This window comes from Rhinolophus ferrumequinum, chromosome 12 (assembly GCF_004115265.2).
Source record: "Rhinolophus ferrumequinum isolate MPI-CBG mRhiFer1 chromosome 12, mRhiFer1_v1.p, whole genome shotgun sequence".
NCBI classification, from domain to species: domain Eukaryota; kingdom Metazoa; phylum Chordata; class Mammalia; order Chiroptera; family Rhinolophidae; genus Rhinolophus; species Rhinolophus ferrumequinum.
The window spans coordinates 42,395,355-42,409,471 of NC_046295.1; the positions used below are offsets into that span (position 1 = coordinate 42,395,355).

The window sequence follows — 14,117 nt, forward strand, 5'->3', positions numbered from 1 at the left end:
TTTTAAATGAGCAAAGGACTTGAATGGACATTTCTCCAATGAAGATGTACAAATGGCCAGCAAGCACATGAAAAGATGCTCAACATCATTAGTCATGAGGGAAATACAGATCAAAACCACAATGAGATGCCATTTCACATCTACTAAGATAGGTATAATTATTTTAAGAAAAAAGAAAGTAAGTCTTGGTGAGGACATGGAAAAATTGCATTGCTGGTGGAAATGTAAAATGGTGCAACTGCTATGGAAAACAAGTTGGTAGTTCCTCAGAAAGTTAAACACAGAATTGCCTTACAAACCAGCAATTCCATTCCTACGACCCAAGAGTCCTAACTGATATGTGAACACTTTCTAAACCACTTTTATGTTCATTGTCTCCTTTAATTCTCACAGCACCTGAGAATGGTGGCAGAGTGAGGGCTGGAACCAGATCTCCTGCATCTCTACTAGGACCCCTTTTGTTGCGTTGCACAGACTCATGGAGAGAGCTGCTTGGTGCAAGTGTCAGCCTTGCTGTAACAAATGTGTCAAGCCTTGGCCAAAGTCAAGGACATTCTCAGTGCTGGAAAGAGTTCCTTCATCATGCAGCCAAATGCTGAGAACAGGATCCAGAGAAAATAAATGAACAAAAGAAGGCTGTTACACAGTAATGTGATCAAATGGCATGATTTATTTGCGTAATGGTTGCTGAAAAAGAATATAGCATTTAACCATTCCTTTCTTCTCAAATCTGTATCGATCCTTTTAAATTCAACCAAGGAGATAATCTAACAAAGAATCCTTTTGATTTTCACTTGCACTATTCATATAAAAATAAATCAAGAACAAGCCATAACACCAGTCACAAAAAACCACATACTACTGTATGATTCCATTTGCATGAAATGTCCAGCCTGAAGAGGCAAATCCAAAGAGACAAAGTAGATTAGTGCTTTCCAGGGGCTGGGGAGAGGGAAAATGGGGAGTGTCAGCTAAAAGGTACGGGTTCCTTTTGGAGGTTATAAATTGTTCCAAAATGAGATGATGGTGATGATTGTACAACTCTGTAATACACTAAAACACACTGACTTGTGTACTTTAAACTGAATTTTATGCCTTGTAAATTATAGCTCAATAAAGCTGTTAAAAAAAGAACAACCCATAGGAACCACTACCATTCTCTGTTGCATAACTCTACCTTCAAATGTTAACAGGAAACACAAATAACTTTTATTTAATATCAGCAATGTGCCAGTCATTCATTATATTATTTAAGTATCCCAACAATATTATTAAGTAAGCATTATTATTCCATTGCACAGATGAAGAAATCAAGGCTCCAAGAGATTGTATCATTTACTCAGAGTTACATAGCTGCCTAAGACTTTGAACAGCTGAGAATCAAATCCTGATCTATCGGATGCCAAAGCTTTGGGCTTAAATTTTGGGTTTAATCTTTGATAATGTGTCTTGTTTTTGTTGTTATGGTATGAATGGTAAAGATTGTTTACTGAATAGAGGCAGACACTTCCTGGTTTCTGAAATATCCTGAAACAAATGTCTTGATGAAGCAGTTATTCACCATGTCTCCTATAACTACCTTATCAAAGGCTTTCTTTGTGGCAGAATGGCTGGATCATTTCACTAGAGACTAGGGGATAAAATGATACCACTTCCCCTGCACCCATTTTTAAAAGTTGAGTGTTTTCAAAACACTCAATTCAGTTGTCTGGGGGTTTATCTGAAAGCCAGCCTGTAGATTTATGGATCTGCCTAAGCTCATAGCTCTAGGCACTCAGCTTGGATAAAACTGTGTTCTCAAGGTGTTTTTGAGCAGGACACTTTGTCCAGCCTCTGCCTACATTGAAAACTTTCACGATTTCCCTGTGCTTCAAAGATTAGCTGCTTTAGAAATCATCAGAGAGGCTCCCCTATAGGATATATTTTAATGTGCTGGTTGGTTGGTTATCTTTTTCTTTCTGCAAAATACGGACTTGGATTTATAGGATGTAAGAGGTACTATATTGCAGAATGTAAAATCTGTCTTAAATCGCCCCATATTTGGCAATGAATTTCTCTCTCTCTCCTTTAGCAGATTTCCAATTGCACTTCATAGATGGATTTCAGCTGGTCAGTTCCCTGTTATATAAACTTGGGAATGATTATTTGGACTATATTTCAAACCAGTCTTCCTTGAACTTCAACCGCCATGCACTGCTAAAATGCACCAGAAACTCTAATTGTAATTCTTTGCCAGAGTTTAGAAATACTACTTGACACTTTTCAATGCCAACATTTCCATTCCTCTGTCTATAGATTTTTCAGACATTTAGAAGCTCCTTTTTTCCTGTATATACCTTGAATCCCTTTCATTGTCTCATTGCTGGCCAGTAATCAGCTTCCCTCTCATTGGAGAGAGCAGGGAGGAGAGGTGAGTTAGACTTAAAAAAAGAAAAAAGGAAAAAAAAAGAAACTCAGGAGGAGCTGGTTTAAAAGAGTATAGAGTTCACATAAGACAGTGTTATGTTTTGTTTCACTATCAAAGATATTTCAAAAAACTAAAGTGGTGAAAGAAAATCTACTGTATTTATTCATATTTTTGATTACCATGTTCTTTCCAACAGGTCCTCAAGGCTCTGTTCTTTTCCCTCAATCTATTCTCTTTGTTGTTCAGAATGGTTATTACTATTTTTCTGTCTTTCAGTTCATTGATTCTTTCTTTTGTCCCGTCAATTCTGCTGTTGATACCATCACTGAATTTTTTTAGTTCAATTATCATAGTTTTCAGTTGTAATTGTTTTATTCTACTTTATATTTTACATCTTTACTGTGGCTTTTTCTTTCTTTGCTAAGACTTCATTTTTTTTTTTTGTCTCAAGCAAGTTCATAATTGCTCATAGGAGCATTTTTATTATAGCTGCTTTAACACTTTTGTCAGATAACCTTAATATTTCTGTCATCTTGATGTTGGTATTTCTGGATTGTCAGTTTTCATTCATTTTGAGATCTTCTTTGTTCTCAGCATGACGAGTGATTTTCAAGCAAAATCTGGACATTTTTGTGTTATGTTGTAAGACTGAATCTTATTTAAACCTTCTGTTTTAGCTTGGTACGACACCACTCCTGTATGGTAAGGGGATACCACTTTGTTCCCGTCAGGTGCAGGCAGAAGTCCAGGTTCTCCACTGGTCCTACATAGACACCAAAAGATGAAGACTCCTCCTTACTGCTGCACAAAGGTGGGAGTTCTGGCTCCCCATGTGGCTGTCACTAACACTTTGGTGGTTGTAGCCACTTTACTGTTGGGCAATCATTAAAGTCTGGAGTCTCCAGTATGCTTCCTCTGACACCATCCCAGCAGGGAAGGGAAGAGGCATTTTGTTACTGCTGGATGGAGGGGGAGGTCCAGGCTCTGTATGTGCTCTCCACTGAAGCCATAGGGATTAGAGGGGGCTTATTACCAGCCAATGGGGGTTAGAGTCCCGGTGTCCTACTTAGCCTCTCTGACATCACCTTCGCAAGGGTTGTGGGTTACCTCATCACAACCTCGTGAAGGAGGTCTGACCTCCTCACCTGACATTTGCTGGCACAGGTGGGAGCAAGCCCACAATTTGTCTGGGATGTTTAGCTGCAATAAAGAGAGCAGTAACTGTCTAAAAATGTTCTGTCTTGCTAGGCTGCCCCTTTCCTGGTCCTTCGGCTAGAGAAAGCAGACTTTTGGGGGAGGTTTTTCATCTGCACACATTGGGATTTCTGAGTTCCCAGCTTCTTTAGCTGTAAGGCTGGGATATATGAAGTAAAAAGAAAACCAAGGAACTCACCATTTGGTCATTATTTAGGTCCTGAAGTTTAGCCAGCCTGCCTTCTTCTCTCTACCTTTCAGATTCTTATGTTTAGTTTATATATAATTTACAGGATTTTTAGTTGTGCTTGGTGAGAGGAATAGCAAAAGGGTGTCCATTCTATCTTCCCAGAAGCAGCTGCACAATTAAATCAATTCTGATTAAATTTCAAATATGCTTTCTTTATTCTAGTTGAGTTCATTTTTTTATTAAAATGATACATTGAAGGAAATTTCTAACTTTTCTACCATCTTAACACAATGGCTTGAAGATCATCTTTCTTCTTGATGACTCCTGACTCTCCTGATTATTGATTATCCTGATTATGAAGCTTACTGTCTTTTGCTTCACTGTATAGATTGCAAGTGATACTATAGCACTCTTAACCAGAATGTAATTAGTCCTGTTAACATTGTACGTAAAGTGAGATTCAACAGGATCGAGAACCTAAGAATTCAAATTTTAGTACATTTCTTTTGTGATTTCTCTTTTGTCTTCAGAGATTTCTTCTTCTTTCACATATAAAACTGTATTCTGGATAGCTGAGTTTGCCAGAGATGTGACTTTTCCCTGTGTATCACGGTGTATATCATAGGATTTGTGCCATCTTAGATGGCAGAGAAAAGTGATATATATCACAAGATTCATTCCCAACACTCACAAATGTGCTTGATTTAGCCCAGGAGGTCTGTTTTGTTGTGTGTGGTGCGAAGGTATCACAATGCTCCCTAAAATTTTCTAAATGTAGCAAAATGGGTTATAAGAAGGAATTTTAACCACAAGTTCATTTAATCTCCTTCAGTTTTGCACTCACAAGAAGAGAGGCTTATACTTTGAAGATATGATCTACAGGAAACAAATATGGGAAAGGATTTGTTTGGGACAGGAAGGAAACTTATATCTACATTCCATTTCCAGATTCTCCCTTAGTCTTTGTGCTCTCAGTCTAAAAATTCTCAATGTCATGTGCTCCTCTGCCCATGGTGTCTGAATTCCTTCAGGAAAAAAGAGTTAGTATGGTGACCTCTTGCCATCACCAGAAATCTATTCCCAATTCCTTCTTTGACCTCCACCTAGCCTCCATATGTCCTCTGGATTAGACCCCGTTGGGAAGCTGATATTTGAGTTATACATGGTGGAACACATGTTCAGTGCAAATTTTATAATAATGAAAGTCCAACATTATACTCAGTAGGAGATGAGGAGTAACTTGGAAACAAAATTGGTTGATGAGGCTAGGATTTCCTTCTCAAAGAGCTGGACTGTTGGCTGTGTCAGGCAAGAAAATCTTTAATATTTTGTATTCAAGGTAGTGGATTTCAAGAAGCAAAATAGAATCAAAGTAATATGCCCAAGAAAAGAAAGTGTTAATTCTGACATCCACTTGAGTTTTATTTTATTAACTGACATCAGAAAGGAAAGAGTTATAAGAGCAGTTTACAAGTTAACCAAGAGCAAGGCCTGTATCACAGTGGGGCAGCAAGCCAGTAAGAAAAAAATCCGTGTACACGTAGTCTAGCTGGTATTTCATCATCACTCAAACGCACTAATGCTTAAAGAATGTGCTTCACATAGTTTGCTTTCCACATCATTTTATTTTCCCAAAACACATCTATCTCTTAGAGGATTCATGGCTTCCAGCTTTTACTTTTGGAAAGTCTTGAGCTATTTAGCAACGATGACTCCATCTAGAAGCAGAAGATTCAGGTTAAGGCACCATTCCTGTTCTCAGAGTTCTGACTGACACTGTGCCAAGTGACCTCAAAGATGGAGTGATCAACTCTTGGGCCAGCCACACAGTTGCACACTGACCTAGCTGGAGGAAGGAGGGGGACTCTTAGTGTGGCACTTGGGAGAAGACTGAAGGCCATCTCTGCTTGTGAGCTTTCAGCTTGAAAGAATATGTGACTAAAAGAATATCACTGTTGCTGCCCAGTAGGAGTCAAGGAGTGTTGAGAAGTGTGTGTTAATGGCCCTGAACCTGGAGGTTTCCCTAATGAAACAGTTAACTCCTGCCTGACTCTTTTACTATAAAAATTACCTGGAAGACTCTAAGACGTATTTGCCATGTGACACAACTCTGACTGATTAGTGCCATTTCTGTTCTGAGAGGGGTCTCACCATTTGGTATTTTCAAGCTGTGGCCAAACATGCTAATTGGAAAAGGCTTTTTGATCCTGTATTTTTTTTCTATTGCTGTTGTAACAAATTAGCACAAATTCAGTGGCTTAAAACTATGTAAATTTATTATCTTACAGTTCTGGAAGTCAGAGGGCTGATGCAGGTCTCACTAAACTAAAACCAAGGTGTGGGCAGGGGTGCATTCCTTTCTGGAGGCTCCAGGGGAAAATGCTTTCTTGCCTTTTCCAGCTTCTAGGGGCTGCCTGCTTTCCTTTTGTCTTCGTCCCCTCCCACCTTCAAAGCCAGCAATGGCCAGTTGAGTTCTTCTCACATCACTCCAACACTGAGGACTCTTCTGCCTTCCACTTCCACTTTTAAGTTCACTTGTGATTACATTGGTCCCACTCAGATAATCCAGGTTACTCTCCCTCTTTTAAGGTCATGTGATGAGCAACCTTAATTTCATCTATAACCTAATTCCCCATTGCATGTAACATAACATATTCACAGGTTCTGGAGATTAGGTTGTAGACCTCTTTGGGGGAAGAGTTATGATTCTTACCATAGACTGCCATTGCCCTTGGAGATTCTTGTCACCAAAGTTTAGTAGTTTATAGTTGTGTTTTTACTTGTTGTCATGGAGGCTCTGAAAAACCCTCCTGAGGCATCCCTAACAGTCGAGTTTGATTCCCCAAACCTCTTTATCATTGCCTGGACCTTTTGTTTTATTTGGAGCTTGGAAAGGAATTCCTTCCTACGTGATGTACAGTTTTCTTTCTGAGGCTTGACAAACTGGGCGTAATGTATCACACAAGTCTTATTTCACTTCAGTAAAGAAAGTAGCACTAGTGAAAGAGAAGGGAATAAGAAAAGAAGAATTTATCATCTGTTTATGAAGGCCTTCCATTCATCCAAATGTGTGTATTTATTCGGTCAACAAGTATTTATTGACTGCCTGCCATGTGCCTGGAAATGTGATTAATACTGGGAACGCACTGGTAAGCAAAACAGGCCCAGTGTTCGAGTTCCTTGCAGTCTAGTGGAAGATACAAATATCAATGAAATAGTCCCAGAACCAAATGTAGGGCTTGTGTTTAGTGCTACAACAGAGAAGTGTATGGCACAATAGACCATAATAAGGGGATTGGAGCTACCCAAAGAGGCCAGGGAAGACTTCCCTGAGGACGGGAAAATAAATGTGAGATTTGAACTCAAAGTGAGGAGTTAATTTGATGATGTAAATAAGACAAGAACAGTCAGGGAGAAGGGACTAGCATATGCAAAGGTCCTATAGCAGGATAAGGGATGTAAAGAAGGTTAATACATCAGGAACACGAAGAAATAAGGTGAGCTGGCTGTCAGAGGACCCTGGCTATGTAGACTGTGTAAAAGGCTTTGTCTTTATCCTAAGAAGCCATTTAAGGGTTTTAAGTTGATGGGGGTTAGGGGGGAGGAAGGGAATTATCTTACATGTGTATTGAAAATTTATCTGGCTGCTTTGAAGAAAACAGATTTTAATCAGGCCACCGAATGGGTGTTAGGTCAACACCGACAAGTTAGGAGTTTATTGCCATATTAGGTGAGAAATCTTGGTATCTTAAAACAAGGTAGTAATGATAGAGACAGATGTGCATTAAAGACATATTTAAAGGTAAAATCCTGATGACATGAAGATGGATTAGACTTAATGTGGGAGAGAGATGGGCAAAAAAAAAAAGGAGGGTTATGTCCTTGTTAACTTTGAGCTGTCTTTCATCTACTGACATGTCATAAGGGTAGTTGAATATGTGAGTCTGGAGTCAGGCTTCTAGAAATTAATTTAGGAAGTGTTGGCACATAGGTGGTCATTGAACTCTCTCCTCAGAGAGTTGAAAGGAGAGAAAAGGGGCTAGGAGTAAGCCCCAGAGTCCTCCAACATTTTATGGCTTGGGGAAACTGCGAAGAAAATAGAAGCTTAAGGAAACAAGAAAAGCAGGAAGAATTTCATTAACAGAAGTAAAGAGCTTATGTCAAGAAGCAAATTGTAGTTCGTGGTGTTCCTACTTCTGAAATGTAAGATAAGTTAAGGTCTGAAGGATATTTGCTGGGTGTAGTGACACAGTGATCACTGCTGAGCTCAGTGAGAGCTATCTCAAAGCACCGGTAGAGTGAGACACCACACGGGAGGAAGGTGAAGTGAGGAAAAGGGGGGAATCAAAGTAAAGAATGTTGATAATTCTTCTGAGCAATGGTTATGAAGAGAAACCGTTAGGGTGGTAATTGAAGGAGAATGAGGTGATAAATGTGAATTAGGTTAAGTTGGTGATGGTGTTGTACAGTCGTCTATATTGTTGACTTATTTTCTGTTTATTTGTTCTAACAGTTGCTGAGAGAGGCGTGTTGAAATAAATCTCCAACAACTAATTTTTGTCTATTTCTTCTTTCAATTCTGTTAGTTTGGGCTGCAGGTATTTCGAAGTTCTGTTATTAGATGCATATATATTTAGGAGAATGACGTCTTCTTGATGAATTGACTTTTTATCATTATAAAATATTCCTATTTATATCATAATATTTCTAAAGTCTACTTTTTTCAACTACGTATTAATATAAGCAGCTTTTTCTTTATCATTTACATGATACGTTTTCTAATCATTTTATTTTTTTAAGAAACAGACTGTATTTTTGGGGGCAGTTGTAGGTTCACAGCAAAACCGAGCAGAAGGTACAGAGATTTCCTATATGCCTTCCCCCACCCCCAATATACACAGCCCTCACCACTATCAACATCCCCTACTAGAGTGGGACATTTGTGACAATTGATAACCCTCCCTTGATACATCATTATCGTCAAAATCTATAATTAACTTTAGGGTTCATTCTTGGTGTTGTACATTCAATTGACAAATATACAAGGACATATATCCAACATTATAATCTCATACAGGAGAGTTTCACTGCCATAAATATCCTCTATGCTCTGCCGTTTCATCCTTCCCTATCCCCTATCCCCTGACACCCATAGAGAATTTTTTCTTGCTGTCTCCATAGTTTTGTTTTTTCCAGAATGTCACATAGTTGGAATCAGGCAGTATGTAGCCTTTTCAGATTGGCTTCTTTCACTTAGTAACATGCATTTAAGATTCCTCTATGTCTTTTCATAGTTTGACTGTTTATTTCTCTTTAGAGTTGAATAATATTCCATTGTCTGGATCTAGCAGTTTATTTATCCATTCACCTACAGAAGGACATCTTGACTGCTTTCAAGTTTTGGCAGTTATGAAGAAAGCTGCTATAAACATTTGTGTGCAGGTTTTTGTGTGGACATGTTTTCAGTTCTTCTGAGTAAATACGAATGAGTGCTATTGCTGGATCATATGGTAACAGTATGCTAAGTTTGTAAGAAACTGTCAAACTGTCTTCCAAAGTGGCTGTACCATTGTGTGTTCCCACCAACAATGAATAAGACTCCCTGCTGCTTCACATCCTTGCTAGCATTCGGTGTTTTCAGTGTTCTGAATTTGGTCATTCTAATACGTGTGGAATGGTATCTTATTGCTTTAATTTGCATTTCCCTAATGACATACAATGTGGAACATTTTTTCATAAGCTTGTTTGCCATCTGTATATCTTCTTTGGTTAAGCGTCTGTTCAGGTCTTTGGCCAATTGTTAGGTGGATTATTTATCTTCTTATTGAATTTTAAGAGTTCATCGGATATTTTGGATAACAGTCCTTTATCAGTTATGTCTTTTGCAAATATTTTCTCCCAGTATGTGGCTGATCTTTTGACCGTGTCTTTCTCAGAGCAGAAGTTTTTAATATTAATGAGTTCAGCATATCGATTATTTCTTTCATGAATTCTGCCTTTGGTGTTGTATCTAAAAATTCACCACCATGCCCAAGGGCATCTAGATTTTCTCCTATGTTATCTTCCAGGAGTTTTATAGCTTTACACTTTATGTTTGGGTCTATGATCCATTTTCAGTTAATTTTTGTAAAGGGTATAAGGTCTGTATTTAGCATTTTTTTTCGCATGTGCATATCCAGTTGTTCCAGCAGCATTTGTTCAAAAGACTATTGTTTCTCCTTGCATTGCCTTTGCTCATTTGTCAAGATCTGTTGGCTGCATTTGTGTGGGTCTGTTTCTTGGCTCTATATTCTGTTCCATTGACCTGTCTGTTCTTTTACCAATACCACCTTGTCTTGATTATTGTAGGTTTAGTAAGTCCTTAAGTCAGGTAATTTCAGTCCTCCAACTTTGTTCTTCTCTTTCAATACAGTATTGGCTATACTGGGTCTTTTGCTCCTCCATACAAACTTCAGAATTAGTTTTTCGGTATCCCCAAAATAACTTGCTGTGATTTTGACTGGGATTGCATTGAATCTATAGATCAAATTGGGAAGTACTGACATCTGGAAAATGAAAACCACTCTACTGAGTCTTCTATCCATAAACATGAAATATCTTTCCATCTATTTAGTTCCATATAACAAAATATTCCTAATTCTTCCCTCCTATCCCTTGTATCAGTGCTGTTATCAACTTCGCTTACACATAAGCATACATAAGCATATATATGTATATATAATCAAATGTGTTTTGCTGTTATAATTTTGAATAAGTGGTTATCTGCTAGATCAATTAAGGATAAGAAAAATAAAAGTTTTTATTTACCCTCACTCACTCCTTTTCCAATGCTCTTCCTTTATTGATATAGATTTGAGTTTCTGACCTATATCATTTTCTTTCTCTCTGAAGAACTTTTAACATTTCTTGCAAGTCAGATCTACTGTCAATAACTTCCCACTATGTTTCTTTGAGAAAGTCTTTCTTTCTCTTTCACTTTCAAAGGATAATTTGAAGGATACAGAATTCTAGGGTGGTCATTTTGTCCCTCTCAACACTTTAAATATATCTCTGCACTCTTTTCTTGCTTGCATGGTTTCTGAGAAGTTGGATGTAATTCATATATGTCTTTCTCTGTAGGTAAGCAGTTTTTCCTCCGGCTTCTTTCAAGAGTTTTTCTTTATCTTTCATTTTCTGCAGTTTCACTATATCATGCTAGGTGCAGGGTTTTGTTTGTTTGGCATTTATCTTTGGTGTTCTCGGAGTTTCTTGGATTGTATTTGGTGTCTGATATTCATCGGAGGAATTTCCTGGTCATTATTGCATCACATATTTCACCTGTTCTTTCACTTCCTCCTGCTATTCTCATTACTTGTACATTATATCTTTTCTAGTTGTCCCGCACTTCTTGGATATTCTATTCCACTTTTTCCCAGTCTTTTCTCTTTGCTTTTCACTTTTGGAAGTTTCTATTGAGATATTACCAACCTCAGCAGCAGCCATGCCCTTTCTTCTTATCAAAGGCATTTCTGTTACTGTGTTTTTGCTCTCTAGCATTTCTTTTTGGTTCTTTCTTAGAATTTCCATCTCTCTGCTTTCACCCATCTGCTCTTGCATACTGTCTACTTATCCATTAGATCCCTTAGTGTATTAATCATGGTTGTTTTACTTTTCCAGTCTGAAAATGTTAATATCGCTGCTATATCAGAGTCTAGTTCACACTGTCTCTTCAAAGTGTGTGTGTGTGTGTGTGTGTGTGTGTTGTAATTTTTTTATTGAAAACCAGACATGATGTACTGTGTGAAAGAAACTCTGGCAAGTAGGCCTTTAGTGATGTGCTGAAAGGAGGGAACGTGTCTTGGACTGTTAGTGAGCCCGTGCCTCTGCCCCGGAGCTGAGAACTTCACAAGTGAATCTCAGTTTTTCTCATGCCTTAAGCTGGGCTGGAAGGCTGGACTGGGGCTGGAATTAGGTGCTTCCCTTCTCCTAGGTCAGTTGGGCTCTCACAAACCCCCACAATGTAAGCTCTGGTAAAATAGTTTCTGTTGAGGGCAGGCCTTGATAAGAAGTATAAAATGTTCTGGTGTGTTTCAAAATGGTTACTTTTCCCTTCCCCATGCCTGAAACCCCAGGGCATTTTTCTCTGATCTTCACTATGAGAACCTGTCCAGGAGGTAAAACTCACAAACTTGTGGGGTCCACCCTAGAATTTTAAACTCACAGATTTGTCCACACTGAGAATCCAGTAGTTGGTGGATTATAGTTTAGGTTTTCCTACTCTGGTACTTGTTCCCACAGAGGCTTCTGTTCACAGGTTTCAGATCTAGTAAGTTGTGATTCTGTCTCTCCAATTTGGGGCGGGGGCTGCAGTTTGCTCTGTGATCTCACAATGGATCTAAGAAGGGTTAATATTTCAGCTTGTTCAGCATTTTATTTCTTCTTAGGATGGAGTGACAACTTCCAAGCTCCTTACATGCTGGACTAGAAACTGGAAGTTTTCCTTTTACTTTTACCATCCTTATCCATGTGTTTACAGTGTGTATCTCATAAACAGCATTTATTCAGGGCTGCTTTTTTATTCAGTCTGGTAATTGCTGCCTTTTGTTTTGATTGGCATTTATATTTAATGTAATTGTTGATATGGTTAGGTTTAAATCTACCATTTTGCTATTTTCTTTTTATTGAACCTATCTGTTCTTTTTCTTTTCTCTCTTTTTCTGCCTTCTTCTGGATTAATGGAGTATTTTTTTTTTTACTATTTTACTTTCTTTTCTCTTGGCTTATTAGCTATACCTCTTTGTTTTGTTTTGTCATGGTTGCTCTGAGGTTTACAATATGCATCATTAACGTATCACAGTCTACCTTCAAATAATATAAACTATGTCACTTGTAAGAACCTTAAAAGAATATATTTCCATTTCCTGCTCCTATCCTTTTGTTATTACTATCATACCTATTATTTCTACATATGTTATAAATTCCACTATATATTTTTATTTTTGCTTTTAAGTTATCTTTTAAAGAACAAAAACATGAGAAAAAAAATCTTTTATGTTTATTCACATATTCATTACTTCTTTTTTTTACAGTTCTTTGTGAGAAAGAGATCCAAGTGTTTCTCTAGTATATTTCTTTTGTCTGAAGAAATTCCTTTAACATTTATTATAGTGAAGATCTACTTGTAGGACATTTTCTCAGCATTCACGCTCCTCCAAAGTATGAATCTTTAATTTTTGAAAGATTTCTCCTCCTATGGGATATGAATATCTAGGCTGATTTTTTTTTTTTTCAAGCTCTTTAAACACTGCATTCTATTGTCATAATAGTTCCAGATAACACACCTCTGTTAATTTTTATCTTGGTTCCTCAGGATATAATGTGTCATATTTCTTTGGCCACTTTTAAGCCATTTTTTCCCCTTTATCATTGGTTTCAAATAACCTGATTATGATTGGTCTTAGTGTGACTTTTGTGTTTATCATTCTTGGGTTTGTTGAATTTTTAATACTCTCGGTTTACAGTATTCATAAAGTTTTTAAAAATTGCCATTATTTCTTCAACTGTTTTTTTCTTCTTTCTCTCCTCCTGGCTCCCCCTTTCCTCAGCTCCTGCTTCATTCCAGAAATCCTGTTATGTCAATTTTCTCTAAATGTCATCTGTGAGTTTTTAATTTCAGGTATTGTATTTTTCACTTCTTGTAGTTTCATTTGATTCTTCCATTTCTCCCCCTCATTATGTCAATGTTTGTTTGTTTGTTTGTTTTACTTCTCCAACAGATTTACTTATTTATTTTTGGAAAATAATGGAATTTTGAGAGGGAAAAAAACATAGGGTAGAGAGGTATGGAATAGAAAATAATACAAATGTAAGTTGTTCTGCTAATTTTTATAACCACAACAAATGAGTACAGAGAATGCCCTATACAAAACAATACAAAAAAAGGTTCAAAGATGAAGGTGTTTCCTTAGGCGAGGCTGAAGACTTCAGTCTTTGGATTTAGTATTTGGATTCACTATTTGGATATAGGCTGCAGTCCTTGTTTTTGGATGGGTCACTGGGTGTGTGGCATAGTCCATGCCTCTAACCAGATCTGAACAGAATGGCCACTTGGCCCAGGTAGAAGTAGACGAAATGTTTGCTTTCATGTGTTGTGTAACTACCAAAATTCCACCCCCTGATGCAGTACCAGATGGGGTTGTACTTCTTGTCAAACTCCTTCTTAATATGGGCCACAATGTCCTTCTCTGTGTCTTATTTCTCCAAAGCCCGAGTGGCACACTATATGGAGTCCTGCTGCATCTTCTCCAACGTATTGGCATTTTTGATCCTGGCCTTTCTGTGACACAT

At 37.8% G+C, this 14,117-nt stretch overlaps 1 protein-coding gene across 1 annotated transcript; it reads right to left on the minus strand.

The window, feature by feature from the left end:
- Nucleotides 1-13,850: 13,850 nt before the first annotated feature.
- On the minus strand, nt 13,851-14,117 carry LOC117032414 (dynein light chain 1, cytoplasmic-like). The gene is given in 1 exon segment (XM_033123943.1): nt 13,851-14,117. A coding segment is annotated over 1 exon segment (267 nt).